Genomic DNA, 25,600 nt, shown 5'->3' with positions numbered 1-25,600 from the left:
AAATTTTACATGGTCTACATTGTCTAATAATTTCTCCACTTAAGGATCCAAAAAATAAAAATAAAAAATATTTTGGTTAGAAGAATAAAACAAGAAAATCCATGTTGATCCTGTTTTAATCTGCTTTTGTCCAGCATGTACTTTGAATTCATAATAGCAAAAAGGGTTAATGTCAATTTCTGAGCATTAACAACTGAAAAGGACAGGATTTTGGACACGTTAAGATCAAAGACATATGCATAATAGATAAAAGGCCAAAAATGATTCCCTACTGCCAGTGAACGCTTTGTTATTTGTTAGCCAAGTCATAATGACAGTACGATATCTCTTCTATTCTACACTCACTTAGTATTTCTCCCACTTTGAAGACCATGTGTTGTGTTAGAACACTATAATCCCTAGGCCTTAACTTCCCCCTTAAAGTTGTTTCACCATGATGAGCCTGAAAAGCAGTAAGAGAGGAATGATGAATGGTTTCATGTGCCACTCTCGAGCATCAACAGCAGTGTGCACTTGTAGCATCGATCTTGGGTCTGTGGTTGTGCCAAGGACTAAGACTAGGAGTCATGAAAGAAGTGTTTCTTTGGATGATACAAGGTTGATCAACTATGCCAAGTACTCCAAACTTGTTAAACCTACAAGGTTCAATTCAGCTCACAAGAAATCTGCCTCTCTCTCTCTACCAAACATCAAGCATCAAGAGAATGAATCAAAGGAACTTCAGAAAACGCCAACAGATAATGTCTTCCAGTTCCAGGTTATATTACTATACACTTTCTCATACATACGTCAGATGCAAACAATATTTTACCATCCAAACATTTCCTTTATACACCGTTTCTCTTCCACATTTGTAAAATTAATATTCATCCATTAAAAAAAATTAATCATGTGGAGGATCAAATTTAAGTCCTCGTATACATTTGCTCAACTCTCCGACCACTATCAAACGTTGAATTATTTTGAAATATCATGTTAACATGTTAAGAATTGATGGACATAATAATTGGAACAAATATTTTGAGTGGGAGAAAAAGGTTATACTACTTCATGTTTTTGCATTTTACTTGCACTAATTTTGAAGGGGTTACATGCAGGTGGTTGTGATGCGGGTTGCTATTCATTGTCAAGGATGTGCTGGTAAAGTGAAAAAGCATCTGTCTAAGATGGAAGGTAATCTAGTCAACAATACCATACAAAGTTTGTGTATACATGCATAAAGATATTAATCTGAATTTGTAACTTGTTTTTTTTTTTTTTTTAACATATGATCTCAGGTGTTACATCATTCAGTGTGGATGTAGAGTCGAAGAGGGTGACAGTGATGGGACACATTTCTCCCATGGGAGTCCTTAATAGCATTTCAAAGGTGAAGAGAGCTGAGTTCTGGAATTGTTAAGATCAGTACCTTGATTGTTAGCATTTAGCAATAGAACTAGACTAAACATGGTGGAAATTTGTATTTTGCCTTTGCCTCTGAAATTTGACCTAGTAGTGGTTATCTTAGAATAAAATTAAGGAATGTGACTAGGCAGTTAGTGATTGTGAAGTTCAAAAACAATTATTGATATCTAGCCCTTCACTTCCTATTTGCAATTTCTTTCATATTGAATCCCTTGTAAGATCATGGCGTTGGTGCCTCACTTCTTATCTTTAAATTTCCATTTCCGTTGAATGTAGTTATTGATGAAAATTAGGTGACATATTTATTCACCAAGAACAATTTTGTTTATTGGATAAAATATTCTATACGTTTTAAGCTTAATTATGACATTAATATGCACCAAGGCACGTATATCGGGCAATTGATTTACATATAAATTTTGTAGGAAAAATAATGAGTGTGAATGCTCTTAAATTATATATCTTTCTTTTGGATAAAGTGAATGTTGCTTTTCTTAAAATATGAATATTAACGATAATATCACAAAATTAATTAACATTATTAGGAATTCACATGATAGTAAAATAGAAATTAACGATAAAACGACATCTCATATTAAGAGAATAAAATAAGAAGTTACTACATTAGTTGTTCACAAGTACTAATTAAGACTGTTTAGAAATGATCGAATGAGAAATGGACCCAACCAAATGGTTGAGACCCAATGAATATGGGTTAAGTGTGAAGATGAAGTGAGTTTGAAACGATGATTGGGCCAATTCAGGAGAGTCTCTCTTTCGTTTGCTCAAACGTTGTAAGGTGGCAGCAAATTACTTCAACCCACTAGTTCAAATGTAGGGATTTGGATTTTTAAATCAATAGTGATTTTTTTTTCTTCTACCACGCTATCTCCTACTTCATTAATCTAGACACTGATCTTATTCGTGATGTTATAATTGTTATTGATGAACAAATTTTTATAGGGAAGCAGTGATATTTAGGATCGAGACAGGATAATTAGTATTTGGTTGTTACTTTGGGAGCAAGTCTCATGAGACAGACTAGAATATTCCAATTGGCACCATTTCCCTTTGTCTCTTTCCCTCAACATCGTGGACTCCAACAATAAAAATTGTCATTATTATAAATTATGAATGAAATTACAAGGTAAAATAAATAGATATAGATATACAAAAGAAACATCGCAGAAAAAATCAACAACGTATTTCCAAAAGCCGATCGACTTTGAATATTCCATTCATGTCTAATTTAAGAATCAGAATCTGATGAACTTTGCTTAATATTGGGAACTAGTTCATTTGTAACCAGGCAAAATCATATTTTATTTATTAATTCTGACCATGAGAGTTTTAAATATTCCGTATACGGGAAACCAATGAATTTTTCAATATATATATTTGTATTCCTCTTCTGATTGATAAGGATTTTACTTTTGTTTTCTATAAACCGAAAATGATCATTTTGATAATTTTTTATTGATAGAGTATTTGTTGTTATAGGAGGTTTCGATTTCAATGTCCATAAATAAGCACACATGTCATAAACCCTCTATTATCCTTATCTCGAAACTTCAAGTCTTGTTCTGCCTTTTTGCATAGAATGATTCATTTCTTGGAAGAACATCTGCGGATTGAAGCATGTTGAGCTCCAAATTCAGAAACATTCATATTGTTGAGATCACTGAGATGGGAGGAATTAAACGAAGCTCCAAACATGATGGTATGATTCAAATTTACTTCTGATTTTCAGTTTTCAGTATATATTTTGTTTCCATCGTTTAACTCTATATCGTTTCATATTATTTCTTGTGCACCTTCATCAAATGGACTTGCCATATGGAATCTGCGTTACTACTAATTCTTTTTTTTTTTTTACATAATTAATAAAATGAAATATATCAATGCTCATTTTTTATATACATATTTTTCTCTGGCCAATGATATAAGGGATGCGTTTAATTTCTCCACAAAAATTAATTTTTTTCAAAATCCAAGTGAACAAATTTGAACACACAATTGGTGTATAAGACATAAAACATAATGTAGAATTGAGGGAGAGAGTGAAAAAGATGAAAACAGAAGGAGAATATGAGAAAACATTTCTCAGTTGTTTCTATTTTTCGGTTTTTAAAAAACCTATTTTGAAAATATCTTTTAAAAGTTTGAAAATTTTGAATGAGATATTAATTATTGAATAGTGTGAAATTATCTTAGAAAACAGTTTTTAATAATAAAAAATGAGAATATAATCAAACATGCCCGAAATTTTCTATTTTTTTAATACTATTTTTGCTGTGAATTTTCTGTTCTGATCCACTTTAGCATCTCCTTTAATTTGTCAAGGGCACAATTAGGATAAATATTTTAATAATAAACAACAAATAATTAAAATACATGACATAGTGTTTGCCGTAATCAAATGTCTTGATGCATATAATACGGAAAGATAACTTCAAGGTCCAATCATTTGTTGATAAACTACTTCTAGTCGATCAAAAAAGTTATTTAAGTGTCGTAATTAGTAAATTTATATTTTTAATCATTTTTATAGTATATAAATTTAATAAATTTTCTTATTAAATTGTGTTATATTACACTCATATCATATATTAAAATTCAGTAAATTAATTTAGACTTTTCAATACATGTTATTTAATCATGTGTATTTATATTTTAAATATCATATTACATGTTATAAAATATTATAATAGACTATTAAATAATTTACAATTGTATGAAATTTTATATATTTAATTAATAAAAATATTAAATATAATGGTTAGATTAATTAAATTTATATTTTATACAAAATTATTGAATTTATCAATTTAAATTGAATTATGTAATGTTACACATATAATTATGTATATTAAAACTTACGTAATTTAAACTTTTAAATATATGTTAGAATAATTATCTTGAACAAGAAACTTTTAAAAAAAAATTTCTTAACTTATTATATATTTCAAATTAAATTTTAATATTTTTTAAAATAAACTACCAATAATTAAAATAACTTTGTACATCAGAATATAAAATATCATTTTAAATGTTAAATTTTAAAATAATTGCATGTTAAAAAATATTCATTATAAATTTTAGTTATCTAAAATAAATATTTATCATGTTAAAATACTAGCATATATAAAATTTAATTACAATATACTACTAATACATAAACATATAAGATTAATTAGTATTAAATGTCAAGTTTTTGCATTTATCTACTTAATAGTCTTCGTAAAAATATAAAGTTAATTAATTCAATTGCTATATTTTTTTAAAAAAATTATTTCTAATAAAATACATTAAATGTTATAAAATCTATAAAATAAAATAAAATAAAAAACAATGTGATAAAATATTAATTAATTAGTTTTTTTATTTTCATGAAATTTTATAAATTTAGTCTAGTTTGTTAAATCTTTGAATTCAATGATTGAAATTCTTAAATTTAGTTAATGTGGGGTGTTTTATTTAATTTTCTTTTAAAGGATTTCAAAATCTTAAATATAAATCAAATTTTATATAGAAATTAAACTCAGTGCTAAAAAAAAATTAATGCCAACTCACACATCCTATTAATCAACTGAATTAGACTCATATAATATCAATCAATTTAAATTGCTGAACATTTAAATGATGATCATCACTTTACCTCATAAAGATAAAACATGAGTCAAACTTAAAATAAAAAGGAAGAATCATACTTATTTTTATTTGGAAAATCATCTCTTGTAAAATATAGGCTTAATTGTATTTTTATCCTTCAAATATTGTAATTGTGCAATTTTAATCTCTTTCATTAAAAATTTAATAATTTAAATTTATATATATATATATATATATATATATTTATATATATATATATACACAATATTTTAAAATTATGTTATTTGTTTATTCAAGTTAACGTATATTATAATTTTTATTAATGTATCAAATGATATATATTTATTATTATTAAATAAATAAAATTTATATATTATTATTTTTATAATATTATTGATAAATTAATATCAATAATATTATTACTATATTTATAGATAAACTAATAATTTGATAAATATAACTTATTATATATTATTATACTTTTACAAAAATATAAGTATATTAATTATAAATATACATATCTTATCTAATATATTTATATTTTTGTAAAAATATATTACTATATACTAAGTTATATTTATCAAATTATCAGTTTATCTATAAATATACTAAAAATATTATTGATATTAATTTATTAGCAATATTAAATTATTAATAATATATAAATTTTATTTATTTAGTAATACTAAATATATATCATTTGTTACATTAATAAAAACTATAATATACGTTAACTTAAATAAGCAAATAATTGTTTAATTTTAAAATATTATATATATATATATATATTAAAATTTTAAAATTATTAAATTTTTAATGAGAGAGATTAAAATCGCACAATTATGATATTTGAGGGACTAAAACTGTTTAATTAAAAATTGAAGGACTAAAATTACACAATTGTAATTTTTTAGGAACTAAAATTATCCAATTAAAATTTTAGGATCAAAATTACACAATTACAATACTTGAGGGATTAAAAATGTAATTAAACCTAAAATATAATATCTTCGTACGGAAATGTGATAAAAAATAACATGAGCAAGTGGATGATTAAAAAAGGTCAGTGATTGATATAATTGATAAATAAAATAGTAAATTAATGATAGAAGAAGAGAAACTCAAGTAACAGTAGCCACGTGGCCATCCACCAGTGGTTCTAAAAGAAACAAAAACTCAATTCTCATTAGGACTTGACCGTCTCCAGAATGCAGATTGCCAGATTCAATGAATGTAGACGTATTTATTATTATTATTATTTTTAATTCATAGTATTATTTTGTTTTTTTAGTAACTTTATTTTTTTTATCAATAAATATGATTAAATTAGTCAAAATTAACGACTAATAATTAATCTGCGTTCATATGACTAATGCTTAAAAATTAGACATTAAACATTAGGATAATTTCTCAACCTTTAAAATTTGTATAAAATAATTAAAAATAGTTGTGAATTATATGGAAAATAGGATATAAATAAAATATTTAGAATATAAATTTAAAAATGATAAGAATGTTAACTTAATTATTAAATATTTTTTTAATAAAATTAAAATGCATTCAAAATATTGTATTTCAAAAAATAAAAGTAAATTGATTTAATTAATGAATGACGAGTATTTCACCGATGATTACAAATACTCCTAGTACTATTTCATTATAAACTTATAATTATATTAATAGAATAAATTTAATCGTAGATTAAAAAATAATTTCAACTTAATTATGCTTTTATCCTCTAAATTTAGTATAATTATTTTTTATCCTCAAATTTAAAATTTTATGATTTTAGTTCATGTAATTTTAAAAAAAATATTATTTTAACATCAATATATTTTTTTCTGGTCCTTCAAACTTAATACATGTGTTTTTAGTCTTTAAAATATAAAAAAATTATTATTTTGATCCTCAAATTTTTAGTTTTTTAAATTTAAAATTTGTCATTTAAGTTTTTATAATTTAAAAAATATTATTTTAGTTCTTAGTGATTACCGATAATATAATTAACAATAACAAATTAATATAATTTTGCAGTATTAGTTAATTTAATATAATATTGTTACTAACAATGACATTAATAATGACATAATTGACCGTGACAATTTTGCAATATTAGTTTATCTAATATAATTATTTTAATGATAATGAAACTAATAAAAGAATTATATGCAATACATTAATTATTAACATTTGAATAGAGGACTAAAATAATAATTTTTTATATATATTTTGGGATTAAAAACATATGTTGTAAAATTGATATGTTGTAAAATTGAATTGATAAATTAAAATAATATTTTTTTTATATTTTGAGGACTAAAAATATAAATTTTAAATTTTAAAAACTAAAAAATCATATATCTTAAATTTAAGGGAGTAAAAACATAATTAAACTTTCAATATATTTTTACTTTTAGTAAAAAATGAATGAACTTTAATTTTAGTTTTTGTAATTTTTTTATTTTTCTAAAATTTAGAATTATTATTTTTAGTCTATAATATTATTATTATTATATATCTGTTAATTTCTTATATTTTATTATAAGGTTAATTGATTATCTTATATAATAATATCCATAATTATTTGTCATATCATGTTATTATGTTCTTTTAATTTTTTTTATGAATTATTAAAATAAATGTTATTTACGAAGAAGAAAATATTATTTATTAATATTGAAATGAATATTAAGATACAAGAATGTCTTCGAATCTTAGAGAATTTTTTTTTAAAAAAATTATATGATCAAAATCAAAATTTATTTATTTTACAAAATTAAAATAGTTATTCTAAATTTTAAAAGGATATTTTTTTTACTAAAATTAAAATTTAAATTTGTTATTTTTTATTATTAAAATATATCTAATTCTTAAAAATTAAGAATATTTTTAATTAAATAATAATTAATAACTGATAATAAAATACCAACCTACATATTAAACACAAATAGTTATATTATTTGGAGTGAATTTGGAAATTTTTCTTTCATGATAAAACTTTTAGAAATTCTTTTACATTTTTTTATCTAATTTATTTATTATTTATCCTAATTATTTATAAATTAAATTGTAATATTTTTAAAATAAATTTTAAATAGACAAAATAAATCTTATTATAATATAAATTATTTATTATAAATCTAAAATATAATTTATATATTTAAAATATTGATTTTATATAAATTTTAAGTATAATTTATGTGTTTAAAAAACATATTTATTTATATATAATTTATTATAATTATAATTATATAAATCCTAAAATAGTAGTTAAATTAAAATTGATATATGAATGGAGTGTATGAGGGTGGGTGTGATAATGAGAAACATAGAATGTGAAGCCAAACCCAATATCAGTATTCACCATTCACCATTCACCATTCACCATTCACCATTCACCACCAATGCATTATATAAAGAAACCACCACTTTTTTCACGCCTCCTTACTCCCCTTACTTGCGTCTAATATAAAATCTTCATACTTGCTAACACTCTTTACCTTTACCTTTACCTTTTTATCAAATTAAAATTTTACTTTAATTTTTAAATATTAATTTTTCATTTCTATATAAAAATAATCTTCTAAAAATTCTTTGTAATTTTTTTTAAAATAATATTTTTAAATAACAAATTAAATATGAAAGACTAACATTTTTAACCTCAAATTTTTAAAAGAGTAAAAAATTTCTATTTTCTAAACGCTTCATTAAAGTTAAATTTGAGATATAGATGTACTCCAATGAACTATGAAGTTGTTAAATATATTATTTAATGATATGCTAAAATAAAAATTAAAAAATTGTATATAATTTATTGAGGATGAAAATTTCCGATAGTGATTTTTTATTAATATATATATATTATTTTGTTGATAATAAGGTAAATAGTTATATAGTAATGGCGTAACAAAATAAATGTTTAAAGTCAAATGGTGAATTTTAATGTTGACGATGATGGGCCTTTCCATTTTTTGGGTAGAAGTTGCATTATGTTAGGACTGTGATATCAAAAAGAAGCAGTAGTGGGTTGTTGAGATCGATTCTTGAGAAATGAGAAGTGCAGAAGATATACGCTTAATAATACCATATCAATGTCTTTCACTTAGGGATAGTAGGATCCATCAATTTTTTTAATTATTATTATTATATATATCGGTAACATGTTGTGCTGCTGCATATGGTGTATTCATAAAATAAAGAATAAATTACATTTTATATTCCTGAAATTTCATGAAATCCCACGTGATTTTCTTATTTTTTAAAGTTTACAGCAACTTCTTTTATATTATATGAAGAAACACATGAAAAAAATATATACAAGTTTCCTATGGATTAGAGAAATAACTCCAACAAAATTCATATAATTGGAAGATAATTTTTATGTGGTAGTCAATTTTGTAAAATTAAATTGAATTTAAATTCATTCTTTTAAAATGATACTAGAGTTGTTGTAAATTCATTTAAAGAGTTACTTATCAATATGATTTTGATGTTTTTTCTTTTCCTTACTTTTTGTGTCCGAATTCCTCTCTCAGATGAACCTTCCCTCTTTTTCTAATGATTTACATGATGAATTTAGTCGCGCACAATGTTGATTTGGTACGTCAAGTGACGCGAGCATTTATGTGTAACTCCACATGTATGCCAAATTAGTGGAGATCAAAATAAAGTTAATAAGGGTTAAAATCAAAATCATTTTTTTTTTGACAGAAAAATGAAAATTGTTTAACCTTTGTTTCTTAACACTCATAATTTCTTCCCATGCTCTAACCTTCACTCGATCGATTGTTTTCTTAGTAATACACTTTTTTTCTTTTTTACAATCTCGTTATTTCTTGAATAACATCTAATGTTTATTTTTTTTAGTTTTGTACAGTATTTTAAGATTTCATACTAATCTAATGTTTATTAACAGGAGGAAAAATTACGATAGAATAAAATGTGTCACAATCACTACTATATTGAAGGATTATTTTTTTTCCCGCCTAAATATGTATTCCTTAAGCATTTTGAGTCATACGTTAAAGATTCCCTTACAGAAAATAAATGAAGATTTTCTTGCGAGCATGACGTACGTGTAGGTTAAAGATTCATAAAGTAGGCAATTTTGTTGTTGAAAAATGTCATCATAATTTCTTTCCTTTGTGAACTCAAAATAGTTAGGTACTATGCCAAAATGTAGAATGATAAACACAAGGACGGAGCCAAGGGGGGACCTACGGGTGCCACGGCCCCCCCAACAATTTTAATTTTTTTTTATATACATATATATTACTATATGGCACCCCCTATTTTTAATATAAACTCATATGTATAATTAAATGAATAACCCAAATTTATTTTTTTATTCAACTTTTGGACTTCTGGTACGGCCTGCTATGTGGTATCACTTTGGAATTTTTTTTTTTTTAAAAAAATGTAGCGCCTCATTTGATCATTCCAATTCTCGGCCCCCCAGTATTGAAATCCTGGCTCCGTCCCTGGATAAACATGAATATTTTTAAGTGTGGAAAAATTCTTCAGTCTTATTAAAGAAAAATTATAATATTTTTAGTGTGGAAAACCTCTTTAGTCTTAGTAAAGAAAAATTATGAAATTTGTAAGTCTCTTAAACTTTCACTATAATAATAACATAGATATAATAATAAATAATAATATATCTTTAATTAGTGGGTAATACTAATAAATTAACTTACTAGTTTTCTCTCTCAAATTAAGAAACTCTCTAAGATAAGGATGACAATAGAGTGAAGCGAGTATGAGTTTCAGTATTCTCATTCTTGTCTATGCTCTGTTCCCATACCATATACCTATTGTCGTTTTTATACTCGTTGGATACAAAATTTACATCCTCATCCTTATTTTTGTCGGGTATCGGATATATTTGTACTTATCTTGTTTCAGTAAAAAGATAATTAATTTTTTTTTGTAAAAAATATTAAAAAAAACAAAATTTTTAACATAGAATAACAATTAAAAAATTACATTAATTAAATTTTATTTGAAATAAATTTAAAATAAAGTAAAAATTATATAAAAGTCAAATACATTCTAAAAAAAATAAATTAAATTTATAAAAATTTAAAGTTGGTACGAATACATGTACTCATATGAATTCTATATCCATATTCATATTTGATCAAATTAAATATTCTTTGTCAAAATTAAGACATATTCATATATCACTTGCGAGTATAAATTTACTTGTCATTCTTATTTTATAAGAATTTCTCTATTTTCCTCAAATTCTCTTTCTCTTTAAGTGAGTATGTCTTGCTCCTTGATGCTTGATCAATGACTTCTCTTCCTATATTTGTCGAAGAGGTTTGCACTTGGTGCAATTAATGCACCGAATGGTGCTATTGGAGTTTGAATATTTTCACACCTCCATTTGCATTATTTTCCATTCACGTACATGTTTCTTTCTTATTTTCCCGTTGGCCGGTAATTTTAAGGTACAAATTCTTACATTCACGTTTGCATTGGGTGGTAAATTTCCAACCCACTGCATTTGTTTGCTGGAACTCAAACTTATATACACTTCTATAATTTATTCAAATTGTATGAGATGTTTATATTGAAATATTTATTAATTTGTTTGAGGAAATCAAACCAAAAGAAAGATTCAAGTTAAAAAAAGATTGTTCATATATAGAAAGACGTGGTTTTACATCTGAAATTCATTGAGCACTACAACAAAATCAAACCAGAGTAATTAAAAATCATAGGATGAAATGGTCAAGCTAAACCATTTTAGATCGGAGCCTCTTCAACTCTTATGCCACCAGTAACCCTTCTTTGAGTTCTTCCCCCTACCCTTCTTTCACTTCCATATTGAAAGGCTTGGACACCAATAGCCTCAATTATGGGTGTCCATAACTTTTCACATTACAACACATGACATTAAGAAATTAATTAGGGATGTATGAAAAAAGGATGGTGTAGGAGTGGCAATGAGAGGAATACAAAGTAGAGGAAAAGGAGGTGGGTGGTCATGGGCTCATGGCAACGGAGGAGAGGAGAAGAAGAAGGAATGAGTTAATATAAGAAGGATTGATTTTTTATTTATTTATTGAGAAATGTTGGTGATATATTATTTAACACATTTTTTTAAACACTTTCTATTATTGATTAAAATTTATTGAAAACTATAAAATTATGAGTGTGATTCATTAAATGAGAATAAAACTCCTAAAATTTTGTAATTTCTAAGGACATCCATCAAATAATAAAGAGTATGTTCAAATGAGTGTTGTTAACATTTTTTTTTGAATTCCTATTGAATTCATTTTAATCCATATATACATTGTCTTAAGAAAGTAGATTTTAAGTCTAACTCAAATGATGTAAATTTTTTAATACACTTCTCTCATGTTGAAAAATAGACATTTCTAGCATAAAATTTGTAAGACTAGATATCTATGGATTGTGGTTGACTTGATGATAACCCAATAATGAGTAACTTAATAATTCTGACAATAATTAATAATCATTAGAATAAGCTTTGATATCATCTTTAAAAAATAGATTTAAAATCTAATTCAATTTTATAAAATCAATTTGTAAAATAATGATTATTCTATACTTATATATACTATTATGACTTTGTCACTAATTGATATGATATCTTTAATAAATGAAAAAGAGTGTTTTTGCACCATGTAATGTGTTAATCAACACTAAAATGACACTAAATTATGAGCCCATGTTAGATATTAACTCAACTAATGATAATTTGGTTCAAAGGAGGGGGAGGAAAAAAAAATTAATGGAGGGAAAGGAAGAGAACGTGTTATAAATTTTGTTTGGTTGAGAGGATGAGAGGAGTGGAAAAGTAACTATTTTCTTGTTTAATTCACAAGGGAGAAAATTTTTAATAATTAATTTACTTTTATATCCTTATAATTTTATATTTAATAACATAATTAAGAATATTTTGAATACTATATTAAAAATATTTCAAAATTTCTCATTTTGCCTTCAAATTCTCTCAATATTGGAGGATAACTAATTAGATGAGGTGGAGTTTTGCTCTACTCTTCTCTTCTTTCTATTCCTTTTCTAAAAATTGAAACAAACAATAATTTTTTTTAAAATCCCTCCAATATCTTCTTTTATTCTCCTCCAATCAAATATTATGTAAAAAAAATTAGATTAAATTTTAAATTTCGTTAATTCTGATAACTGATTTGACATGACATTACAAAACCAAAATGATGATAATTTATCTAATAAAAAAGAGGTGATTGTTCCACAATCCTATTAATTTCTAATTCTTTCCTTTTTTTTTATTCATCAAATATCTTATTATGTAAGTAAAGTGCAAATTATAAAAAATGGAAGAGTCATTATCCATAAATCATCAAGATGGAGTAAATATAAAGTATATGAGATCCGGTGACCTTAGTTTTATTATTTGAAGGCACAAGTATACATGGTTCTGCCCTAAACCATTCCGATGCCATATAACAGATCTTCCAGGAATCCCAACCTCCGCTGGGAAGGAATTCATACTACCACAACCTCATTCGGGTTAACTTAATTATCATTAGCAAGTAAAGCAGTTAAATTAATAACAAAAATCACACCAAGATCATTGGCTTAGCTTACCAAGTAATGAAATAAATCTGTATCTTGGAGTTGGAAATCAATTTGGCCCCGTTTAGTTTTTTTTTTTTTTTTTTGAAAAATACTTGTTTTTTTTTGTCAGACTTTTGCTGAGGAAAGATCAAAACACACGACAGCATAAATAATAATTCAGCTGAACGAATCTCTTAAAAAAGAATCCCAGCTTTGTAATTTAAGTTTTTCTTTTAAAAAAATGAACCATAACCTTTGAGTTAAAGAGTTCTTACATCATTAGATGGTCTAAGATGTATTAAAACGAATCAAACATAGTAACATATGAATGTGCAGATAACCATTCTCTTACTTTACCTTTCCATCATTGGAGATTCTGGTATCAAATTTTAATGACTATTTGAAATCAGTGTGCGTGATTAAATACTACTAATTATTTATTATATGCAGTTTTTTTTATTCATTTTATTATTATTATTATTATATATGTAATAATATGGTTATCAAAAATTTATTTTAAAATAAAAGCCTATAAGTATAGTAGCATCTCCTCTCAATTCAGAGTCAACGCCATTAAAACATTATTAATTTTGTGTAGCATAATCAGACAGACAGCAAGTAGGCAATGTGCTGTGCAATCCCATGATTAAAAATTAGCAGTCAACGGCTACACTCCATTCAAAGTTTTCATGAACTTGGACACAATATAGGCCCAATTCATAATTCATACAATGCCTATGCGTATTAGTATAAAATACTACTATATGTTTGGTTTTTACTAATTTTATTTCTTTTATAAACTCTCTAAATAAAAATTTATTAACAACTTACTTCAAATATGTAAAGCTAATCAAAATACTGGTTAAAAGAAAAGAAAATAGTTAATCAGATTAACCAAAAAAATCGATTTTTTTTTTAATTTTTTTGTATATTCATGAATTTGTGCGAGTAAATGACCCTAAGAACCGAATTTTTTTTGTCATTTTTACTTTTATTTTAACTGTTAATTATTACAACCTTTCTTTCTACTTTCAAACATCTATTATCTATTTACATTTACAAACTGAAGTACAGGTTGTGTGATTGAGATTTAGTAATATCAAATTCTTTTCCTCATATCATCAATATTTAATTTGTTAGCTTCTCTTCCTTTTTTTTTTTCCTGTCAAGTGTCAACTAACCAAATATTTAGTGCATTTGATAGAGCAATTTTAAGTGTAAAAGTTTCAATATCAGTTATTTTCTTAAATTTATCTTATTGCTTGTGATATTCAATTACAATATTTTTTGTGTAACTAAAATCAGCTGAGTGTAAATTATCAGCTACCACAATGAATTTTTTCCACACACTAACTCATTCTTTGTTGTTGTGTAATGTTTTCCAATATTTAGGAGTTGGTAGTGATATAATTTGTTCAAGATGGTGTGTGAAATAACTCTTAGTATTTTCGATATATATTTATATATAATATAATATCACGACTTATTAATTTAGTATCGGTAATTTTGATGTGAAATATGAGAGGATGGGAAGAATTCAGTATCATTTGCTCAAGAAAAATGAATTACAAAATTGCTTTGGCATTTGTAATTTAGAAATTGTTCTCTCTTTGGTTCAGTCATTTTCTTACAAATTGCTTTGGCACTTGTTTACCTAACTGTAAGTATACAACATTCAATGAATGATTGAATGGCCAACAACACGCATGTAACATTCAAGGAGAAAGAAAACAAACACACTGCTACCCATTTGTAAATTAATTGAAAATCATGGTCAATGGCAATAATAAAGCTTATCCAGGTGTCAATTTGTCAGCGAAAAGAAACTTAAATTCACACGAGAATTCGTTTGGAAGTGTTCCATCATATATAACCCCTTTTTTATGCTGTCGACGATTCAACCTTTTCGCCCTCCCACTCAAACAAAATAGAAATTGTAGAACCGTTTGTCTACGAAATCTCAAGTAGCCAACTGGTGTGGTTGACTTGGATTAATAAATAGAACAACAATTTGTTTAATTGAAGTTGAGCCTCACACATTACATCAGTTACAGTTGACATTCCCAACACTTCTCACTTCTGGTTCTATATAAAGCACATTGGCTTTATCACAAAAACAGCAAGTTCGTGGGGTATCATATCTTGTAACATCATTTGGTACTTTCACATTCACTGTTTCGTTTCAATTATATTCTTCTAACTAACAACTTCACATGACAAAATGTGACCATGCAACATTATAGAATGGTCTACTTATACAAATTACTACGTGCTTTGCAGGCGATATATTGAATGAGTCAGCGTGTGAGTGACGAGATTGTGGCAAAGGCCATGGAAGAAATAAGAAGTGGAGCTTCTTCAGGTAGACATGGAAATACTTTACCTCATGTTTACAAGGTTGGAGCTCCTCCTAAGCAGACACTTTGGCAAGAGATCAAACATTCTGTTGTTGAAACTTTCTTCTCAGACAAACCCTTTGAAAAATTTAAGGACCAAACTGCCTCTGCAAAGTTTTTTTTAGGCCTCCAATATGTCTTCCCCATTTTTGACTGGTCAAGGAACTACAATCTTAAAAAATTCAGAGGTGATCTCGTTTCTGGACTCACCATTGCAAGTCTGTGTATCCCTCAGGTAAATAATATTTTTTTTCTTCATAAAGACACTTTTTTTATTTGGTGAAATTTACGCAAAGTCTCATTTTTATTGATATTTTTTAACACACTCTTTTATCACCTGAAATTTATGTGTACCCCATATTAAAAAAGTGGATTTGAATCTTTTCTCGATCTCATAAAACCAGTATATAAGGTAAAAATAGAATATACAAAAGTGTAAGATAATCCTCAATTCATATTGAATTTGTAAAATTGTGATAAGTCTAAACACTCATCTTTTAAGATGGTATCACAACATATATATTATATATATATTAAAGGGGTGATCAACATATTATCCACATATAAAGTGTAATAGTATTGAGCATGAAGAGTGTATTAATAAAAGTTCAACTCTTATATAAATTAGAAATAAAATCAAAATAAAGTATATAATTAAGAGATGACCGTTATATTAATGTTGAGTTAGTCATAAAACTATGTTCTTAATACCCTAATTCTTATTTGATGGATCTCATCCTTAAATCAGTATGACTTGCATGAATTTTAACTGAAAAAAGCAATTGTGTAGGAAAGAAAGTGTTAAAAAATGTAACTATTCATGGTAGTAATTTGTTTTTTTTTGGATGATCACTTCTTAACATATGAATTCATGGCAGGACATTGCATACGCAAAGCTTGCAAATTTGGATCCCCAATATGCACTATGTGAGCATCTTGATTTCTTTTAAGAAAGCAACTTGGACATGTTAGCTCTTCAGTTATATGACTTGGCTTTCCTTTTGACTGTGTGCAGACACGAGTTTTGTGGCTCCTCTTGTGTATGCTTTCATGGGAAGCTCAAGAGATATTGCCATAGGACCCGTAGCTGTGGTGTCCCTCTTGCTTGGAACTATGCTATCTGATGAGATCAGTGACTACCATAGTCATGAATACCTGCGTCTTGCATTCACTGCCACCTTCTTTGCAGGAATCACTCAAATGGCACTTGGCGTTCTAAGGTATAGTACTAGTGTTTGTTGGACTAGTAAATGATTCTCATGCTTTGTTCTTTCTTGTTTTGCCTCAATTATTCTTGTGATGCAATCTAAACGTGAATTTTGCAGGCTTGGTTTTCTGATTGACTTTTTGTCTCATGCTGCCATTGTGGGATTCATGGGTGGAGCTGCCATTACTATTGCACTGCAACAGCTTAAGGGTCTGCTTGGCATACAAAAGTTCACTAAGAAAACTGATATTGTTTCTGTCATGCGATCGGTTTTCAATTCAGCACACCATGGGGTAAGGTTTCATTTTGTTTAGAAAATCACTTTGAAATGGGGTTCACAACTCACAAGCATATGTTTGCTTTAATCTTTGCTTACAGTGGAATTGGCAGACAATAGTCATTGGATTAGCATTCTTGGCTTTCCTTCTTACAACCAAGTATATTGTAAGAATGCCAAAATCATCTTTCATTGCTTTCTATACCTTCCTTTGGAACTTCCATTACCATAACTTTTCTGCTGTGATGGACAGGCTAAGAAGAATAAGAAATTCTTTTGGGTGGCTGCAATTTCTCCTATGATCTCTGTCATACTGTCTACCTTTTTTGTCTACATTACCAGGGCAGACAAGAAAGGCGTGTCAATTGTAAGTAGTATAAAATTGATTGAATAGTTGAAACATGAAACAAAAGTAAGCATTGTGAAACTTATTGAAAGTATTCTATTTCAGGTGAGACATGTTAAGAAGGGTGTGAATCCATCATCTGCTAGTGAGCTTTATTTAAGTGGAAAATATCTAGGCGCCGGTATTCGGATTGGTGTGGTATCTGGTATGGTAGCACTCACGGTAAGCAAATTTCACTCATGACTCCTCATTCCTCAGTGAAAAGTGAGCAATTAAATCCTCCATGAAGAAAATAAATGATTGAAGATTGATATTATGTGCACATGCATAATAAATCATGGATGTTTTGAAATATCAATAATTGATTTTCTCTGATAATTATATTTGTTGAACTTTAGGAAGCTGTAGCAATTGGGAGAACATTTGCTGCCATGAAAGACTATTCACTGGATGGTAACAAAGAAATGGTGGCAATGGGAGCAATGAACATTGTTGGTTCACTAACATCTTGTTATGTGGCCACAGGTACAACTACTCAACATGTTTGAGCCTCTACTAACTTCATTTGATTTTCTTTTAACTATTTACCCATCACTGTTATTGTTATGTAGGATCTTTTTCTCGCTCAGCAGTGAACTTCATGGCTGGTTGCAGAACTGCTGTTTCAAACATTGTTATGTCCATGGTTTTGTTATTAACACTGTTACTCATCACGCCACTATTCAAGTACACTCCAAACGCGGTGCTTGCTTCTATTATTATAGCTGCTGTGCTTGGCCTAGTGAACGTTGATGCAGCTATTCTGCTTTGGAAGATTGACAAATTCGATTTTGTTGCATGCATGGGAGCCTTCTTTGGTGTGATCTTCAAAAGTGTTGAGATTGGCCTTCTAATTGCGGTAATTAGAAAACCAAGAGAAAGTTCAAAAAGTGATATCTGTCATTTTTGCATATTCATCAATTTGGCCAACCACAATATTTAATATTCTTATTTATGCAGGTGGGTATATCTTTTGCCAAAATCCTTTTACAAGTGACAAGGCCAAGAACGGCAGTGTTAGGGAAACTTCCAGGGACTACTGTTTATAGGAACATCCAACAATACCCCAAAGCCACCCAAATTAATGGCATACTGATTGTCAGGGTTGACTCTGCTATTTACTTCTCCAACTCCAACTATATCAAGGAGAGGTAAATAACTGTTATCCCTAATAAATATGCGTGTGCATGTAGAATATAGTACACACATAATTTAAAATGGCAACTAACTAACTACAAGTGGCTGATATGACAATTTTTACCATGAAAACTGAGCTAGTAACCTTTTGGAATCCAGTGTTTTCATCCTTGTGGTCAGTTTGTAATGGGGATAAAAATGATGGTAAAATATTCATGGATAAGTTTTACTAGTAAAAAAATTATATTGAAAATTGAAGCATCCCTTGAGGTATAATATTATTTATCAAGTTGTAGACACTCCCAGGTCAGGGTCAGGAAAGTCTAGATATTGATTCAGTTGATTAAATTTAGGGTGATGAATAATTTAATCACGATTTGCAGAATTTTGAGATGGCTGACAGATGAAGAAGCCCAAAGGACAACAAGTGGCTTGTCTAGAATAGAGTATCTCATCGTTGAAATGTCACGTAAGACTTTCTACAAAATCTTTGCCAGTTAATTTTAATGAATGAATTTATTCAATCAATCGTGTTCTTGCAGCTGTTACTGACATTGACACAAGTGGCATCCATGCCTTTGAAGAGTTATACAAGAGCCTTCAGAAAAGGGAGGTCCAGGTAATAATAATTAAATAATCGTAGAATTTAACTCTTTCTACATCATGAGTCATTCTAGCTAATTAACACATTTAGCCTTGTCCTATTATCCTTAAAATTTGGCAAAAATGTCAACGAATTCCTAAGAACATGTATTGTATCTGCTGGACAAAGATACAGTTAAAGCCAATTAATTAATCAAATGACTTGCATGCGCGTGCAAAAAATGTCATGAATAGTGATATTATTGTTATTTTGTAGTATTAGAAAACGACGTGTACTAAATAATTGTGATGACGTTCATCTCTTTGGTCTTTTTCACAGCTTATGTTGGCAAACCCGGGGCCAGTTGTGATGGAGAAGCTCGACGCATCCAAGTTAACAAACTTAATTGGGGTAGATAAAATATTCCTAACAGTGGCTGATGCTGTTTCAACTTTTGGTCCAAAGGGTGAAGGTGTAGTATGAACAAATTCAATAACTGCTTCAATTCAACCGTTGAAGTCAAAGATGCAGTAAAGGGTTGGGGAAAGCTGTTCAAGGAGCTCCTTAGAAAGCTTATGAGCAGTGTTATGTAAATTTCTCATAAGTAGTTCTGTTTGATTCTCTTCGATTTTTAATCCCAGTCGATGTATAAAACATAAGGAATATGAAATAAATTTGGTTTGATTACACCTTGTCTTTGAGAGCGCCTTGTTTTAAGTTCTCTTTATTTTTTTATAGGAATAAAGAGGTCGAGAAAATGTAATCTCATGCGAGTTAACAAATTAATAATTCTTAGGCATATTTTATTTTTGGAAAAATAATAATATTCTCACATGTAATTATTTTTTATTCACGAGAGAAGAGATGAAATAAATGATTTTCATGGGACTATAATTAAATATGTCAAAATGGTACAATGCGACAACTTTGTCTAATAGTCAAAACAATGAGAATGGGTCGTGTTAGGAAGTTAACATCTAAGAATACTTCATCAATAAATAGTGAATAATTCATGTGAATGAACTTGATATCATATCTTAATCCAAAATTTTAAGACATTTAATTGGTAAATCTTTTTTTACTTATCCAACTATATTCAATATGGGTCACTTACATTTGAACTTCAACACTTCTTCTTAAGTGTGAATCACTTTCACATGGTCACACTTCTCGTTAAGGGAAAATCATTTTTTTATCATAAGTATTCAATGGTAGATACAAGAGATAATCTCACTCTTGAATCTACTGTCCTCCCTATTATTTGTCAACTCAATTGTTTAATAGGGATCTCACTTTTAGATTCATTGCCAATTTTATTAACCAATACTTATTTAAATTGGTTATTAGCTACTTACACTACTAGAATTTTTTTATTACATGCGACTTTTCCTGCGAATTTTTGTTCCTGCGAATTTTTCTGCAAAATTTTATCTGCAGGTAATACCTTCGTGGATAATATATTTTTGCGAATTTTAAAATTTGCAGGAAAGTTTCTTGCAAAAAAAAATTTGCAGGAAAGTTTCCTGCAAATTTTTTCGCAAGAAATTTTGCAGGAATATTTTTACGAAAAAATTTAAAAAAATTACTATAAATTCTATCAATAATTTTTCAACTTTCAAATGCTCACAATGAATTCATCCGAAGCATTTGTTTTCATGCCTCCAACATGTGATACATAATCTTTTAAATTCTAAGATTGTAGATTATAAACTTAATACTCAACCATACAAATCAACTTATAAGGTAAGTGTTGCCCCAACTTATATACTCCTTGATTGCTTTATTTTCAATCAATGTGGGACTTGAAGTTTTTTTTTAAAATATTAAACTTATAAATTTAAATATTTTTTTTTATTTTTCCTGCGGATTAAAATTTGTAGGAAAATCTACAGGAAAAGTTACCTGCAAATTTTTTTTACCAATTTAGTAAACATTACTTGCGAATTTATTTTTGCAAGAAAATCTGCGAGAAACAAAATAAAATTCTTACAATATTTTCTGCAAATTTTTACCATGGAAAATTTTTTTTATGATTATTAAAATTGTAGCAAAATTTGTAAGAAATATCTGTAAATTATTTTTCGCAAATAAATTCGCAAAAAATTTCTGCGAATATTTTTTCGCAGGAAAATTTGTAAAAAATTTCTGCGAATATTTTTTTGCAAGAAAATTCACAAAAAATTTATGCGAATATTTTTTTGTAGGAAAATTCGCAAGAAAATGACACTTTTCTAGTAGTGTTAATTAATTCATTAACTTTGATACCATTATTGAAATTAAATACTAGAAAACATTTTACTAATGGATAATGAGTAAATTATATAAATAAACTTCACACTACATCTTAATCTAAAATCTTAAGATATTGAGTTGATTAATCTTTCTCACTTATATACTAGTTAACAAGTTTAATTTTATCTTACGTGAATCTCTCATTCATACTTGAACTCCAACATGCTAGACTTCAAAAGAAAGTGAAAAAAAAATTTAGACCAATTGAATCAAGTTGGATAATTAATTATTATGACCAAAAATTGCTTCTCATTATTTCTTTTATTTTAAAAACTTTAAATTTAAATAAAAAATTAATTAATTTAACCTAATCTGACGAACAACGTGTTAAGCTGAATCACAAAATAAGTGAGTTACAAGAAAGTTGAGCTAAATCAATCCATTTGACAACTCTGTCGAAAATCCTTTATGTTAAGTAAGAATTCTTAAATACATTCGCTAGTTGCTGCTCACAACATTAATACCCTTCACATTTCATTACAGGACATGTGTCTTAATAATTATTAAACCGCTTTAATTTTTATGCATTTAAACATTACATTAAACTAAAACATATTGTATAATAACTTGAAAACCCATTTCATTCTAATATCTTGATTGACTTCTTAATATCATTACCGATTTTTTTGAGAATAAAAGAGAAAGAAAAAAAAACCATCATTAATTGATGAAAGAAAAGCATATTAATATTTTAAATTTCTAAAAGCAAAAGCGAAGAAAAATGTGTTCTGGTTTGATTATACCTCTGTTTAAGTGTTTATCTTTCTTGGTGGAAGCAAATGTTTTCTTTATGATTTACATATGCTCAATCGTTGCAGAAGAAAGAAAATAGATTTCATGGTTTGATGAATTGAATCATAATGAATTTCCAAATGGATCAATATTTATTATGATACGTTCAAACAATAAAATAATTAAGTATTTTTACAATGTCTCCTTATCAAGCCATATCAAATATTCAAACCCTTCGACCACAACGTAAGTTTTCCTCTGTGTTTATCTTCGCTCACAGTAATAATATAATGTGTTTATATATTAGCTAAATAGAATACAAAATTAAATTATATGTCCAATTCAGAATAACGTAAACTTTTTTGTTAAAATAATGAGTTTCAGACTTTCAGTCATACACTAATCTACAGATGTTACTCCGTCGTAGTTTTGGAGGCAATTTCCCTTAAATATTTTCATGTTCAACTAGTATTCAGTCACATAATTAACAGTTTCTCATATGATTACCACTATATATTATGATTGTATAATCATTTTTATATTTATTGAAGACGTAATTGAGAAAATGACATATTGTTTTCTTGGTGAATTTCTTGTCCATAGAAAAAAAATCGCAAATTCAAACAACCCATTGGTTTTTAAACTTTTATAATGATAATCTAATTTTTTATTTATTTTAATTTGTAAACCCTTTCTTACTTTTGAAACAAACATTTCACATTAGACTACTCTCACGATTAAGAATTCGTCTAAACAGTGGGCTTGAAGCCCAATTCACTCTCATGCCGTTATGCATCCCAAATTAAAGAATGTATTTAAACGTTAGATTTAATATGAGATAAAAGGTTGTGATTTTTGACTGGGCAAGGGATTACAATCTTCCAAAATTCAGAGGGGATTTCCTTGCTGGACTCACCATTGCAAGTCTTTGTATCCCTCAGGTAAATAGTCACTTCGATCTCAATCACGTTATTAGTATATTTATTTATGGCTAAAATTCACTTATGGTTACTTATTTATTTATTTTTTTAATATTACTTTGGTCTCTTAAAATTTAAAAAAGTTTATTTTAGTTCTTAAAGTATGTTTGTTGGACTAAGTTAATTCTTCTATCAAATTACCATATTAATTTGATCACTTTGGTGGATACATGCATAGTGAGAGTCAAATTGGTTAAAAAATTAACAGAAAGACGAATTTAGTCTTACTTGTATACTTTAAGATACCATTGTAAATTTTCTTTTTAGATACAAGGGATCAAACTGAAAAAAATAAAATGAAATGAGACTAAAATATATGTTAGCCAAATTATTGATATGAAAAATGTTAAAGAACACACTCTTTACCCATTTCTTATTTGGGGTCTCATTCGAGACAAATGTAACTTACATGAATTTCATCTTATAAAAAAAGAGAGATAGAAAATATACCGCGCGCTAATCGTTTGTTACGTGTTTTTGCTTCACTTTTTGACATATGAATGCATGGCAGGAGATTGCATACTCAAAGCTTGCGTATTTGGATCCCCAATAATATGCACTATGTGAGCATCTTGATTTATTTTAATATTTAAGAAAGCAACTTGGACATGTTAGTTCTTCAGTTATATGACTTGGCTTTCCTTCACTCTGTGCAGACACCAGTTTTCTGACTCCTATTATGTATGCTTGCATGAAGCTCAAGGCGCGTTGCCATAGGACCCGTTGCTGTGGTGTACCTCTTGCTTGGGACTATGCTATCTGAAGAAATTAGTGACTACCATAGTCATGAATACCTGCGTCTTGTATTTACTGCCACCTTCTTTGCAGGAATCACTCAAATGGCACTTGGTCTTCTAAGGTATAATAGTGTTGGTTGGATTAGGAAATGTATCGAGAAAATTTCATGTCTCATTTCAATTAAAACTAAAGCTAATATAAAGATATGTATGTGATAGACATTTCTCATCTTACAAATTTTATAGAATTAAATTAGGTCAAATTCACATTCTAATATTTATTAGAATTGTTCTAGATTCAGTATAAAAAAAAGATCACCCATTATTTATATATATTAAGTCCAATAATATTGAACATAAGATGTTATATTAAGAAAAATTTAAATCTCATATCAACAAAAAATAAAATTAACATAGATAGAATATATAAGAGATAATTCTTATTTTATAAACTGGTTTTATAGAATTGATTTAAGCTTTAACACACATTATGAGAAAATGATTATCATGCACTGTTGTTTTTTGCTTTTAGATAATACAAGTTTAGGGCCTAATTTATTCTCTACCCACTTTTATACACTATATTTTGGTCTTATTTGATGTGAAACTTACATATTTTTTAATACATTCACTCATGTTTGGTATTATTAGGTTTAGTATAGAATAGTATGGTATGTGATCTTTTTTTAATAGATCTAAGAGAAACTTTAATACATATTAGTGTGTGAGTTTGGAGCAGAAGTCATTCTTACGAAAGTCTTATGATGAGGATTGTGCCGTATTTTAATACTCTATTTTGGCCTTATATGTAATTAGCGTGAGACTTGGATTTTTCCATATATATGTTTTGCCTAAATTTTTGTTGTTACAATCTACAGATGAATTTTGCAGGCTTGGTTTCCTGCTTGATTTTTTGTCTCATGCTGACATTGTGGGATTCATGGGTGGAGCTGTCATTACTATTTCTCTGCAACAACTGAAGGGTCTGCACGGCATACAAAAGTTCACTAAGAAAACTGATATTGTTTCTGTCATGAGCTCAGTTTTTAGTCCAGCACATCATGGGGTAAGCTTCCATTTTGTTTAGAAAATCATTTTAAAATGGATCTCACAACTCACAAGCATCTTTGTTTACAGTGGAATTGGCAGACAATAATCATTGGATTATCATTCTTAGTTAATTAGCGTTGTACAACTACTCAATAATTAATGTTTGAGCCTCTCTTATAAAAATTTCTTCTATGTATTGATCAATGTCACATTAATCAGCGTTGTTAT

The 25,600-nt window shown here is 27.5% G+C and overlaps 2 protein-coding genes across 3 annotated transcripts; both read left to right on the top strand.

Annotated features, from left to right (window-relative positions):
• Positions 1 to 266: 266 nt before the first annotated feature.
• LOC109805271 (heavy metal-associated isoprenylated plant protein 30) lies at positions 267 to 1,701 on the top strand. The gene is made up of 3 exons (XM_020367293.3): positions 267 to 757; positions 1,098 to 1,173; positions 1,278 to 1,701. The coding sequence occupies exons 1-3, from the start codon at positions 434 to 436 to the stop codon at positions 1,397 to 1,399; spliced, it is 522 nt and encodes a 173-aa protein (XP_020222882.1). The 5' UTR covers positions 267 to 433; the 3' UTR covers positions 1,400 to 1,701.
• A 1,238-nt stretch (positions 1,702 to 2,939) lies between these two features.
• On the top strand, positions 2,940 to 20,282 carry LOC109805168 (high affinity sulfate transporter 2). 2 transcript variants are annotated; one of them, XM_029272652.2, is made up of 14 exons: positions 2,940 to 3,124; positions 15,877 to 16,227; positions 16,871 to 16,919; positions 17,008 to 17,212; positions 17,318 to 17,492; positions 17,578 to 17,643; positions 17,730 to 17,843; positions 17,928 to 18,044; positions 18,221 to 18,347; positions 18,434 to 18,720; positions 18,822 to 19,012; positions 19,382 to 19,467; positions 19,541 to 19,617; positions 19,921 to 20,282. In XM_029272652.2, exons 2-14 carry the CDS (start codon positions 15,889 to 15,891, stop codon positions 20,062 to 20,064), a joined length of 1,977 nt encoding a protein of 658 aa, XP_029128485.1. In that variant the 5' UTR covers positions 2,940 to 3,124; positions 15,877 to 15,888; the 3' UTR covers positions 20,065 to 20,282. The 2 variants fall into 2 exon arrangements, with proteins under 2 accessions (XP_029128485.1, XP_020222756.1); XM_020367167.3 differs by lacking the exon at positions 2,940 to 3,124 and adding an exon at positions 15,646 to 15,753.
• The last annotated feature ends 5,318 nt before the right edge of the window (positions 20,283 to 25,600 follow it).

The sequence above is a fragment of the Cajanus cajan genome, chromosome 1 (assembly GCF_000230855.2).
Source record: "Cajanus cajan strain Asha chromosome 1, NIPB_CcT2T_4, whole genome shotgun sequence".
Taxonomy (NCBI): Eukaryota; Viridiplantae; Streptophyta; class Magnoliopsida; order Fabales; family Fabaceae; genus Cajanus; species Cajanus cajan.
The sequence above is the reverse complement of the archived record's forward strand: the minus strand, read 5'-3'. Positions and strand labels throughout refer to the sequence as shown.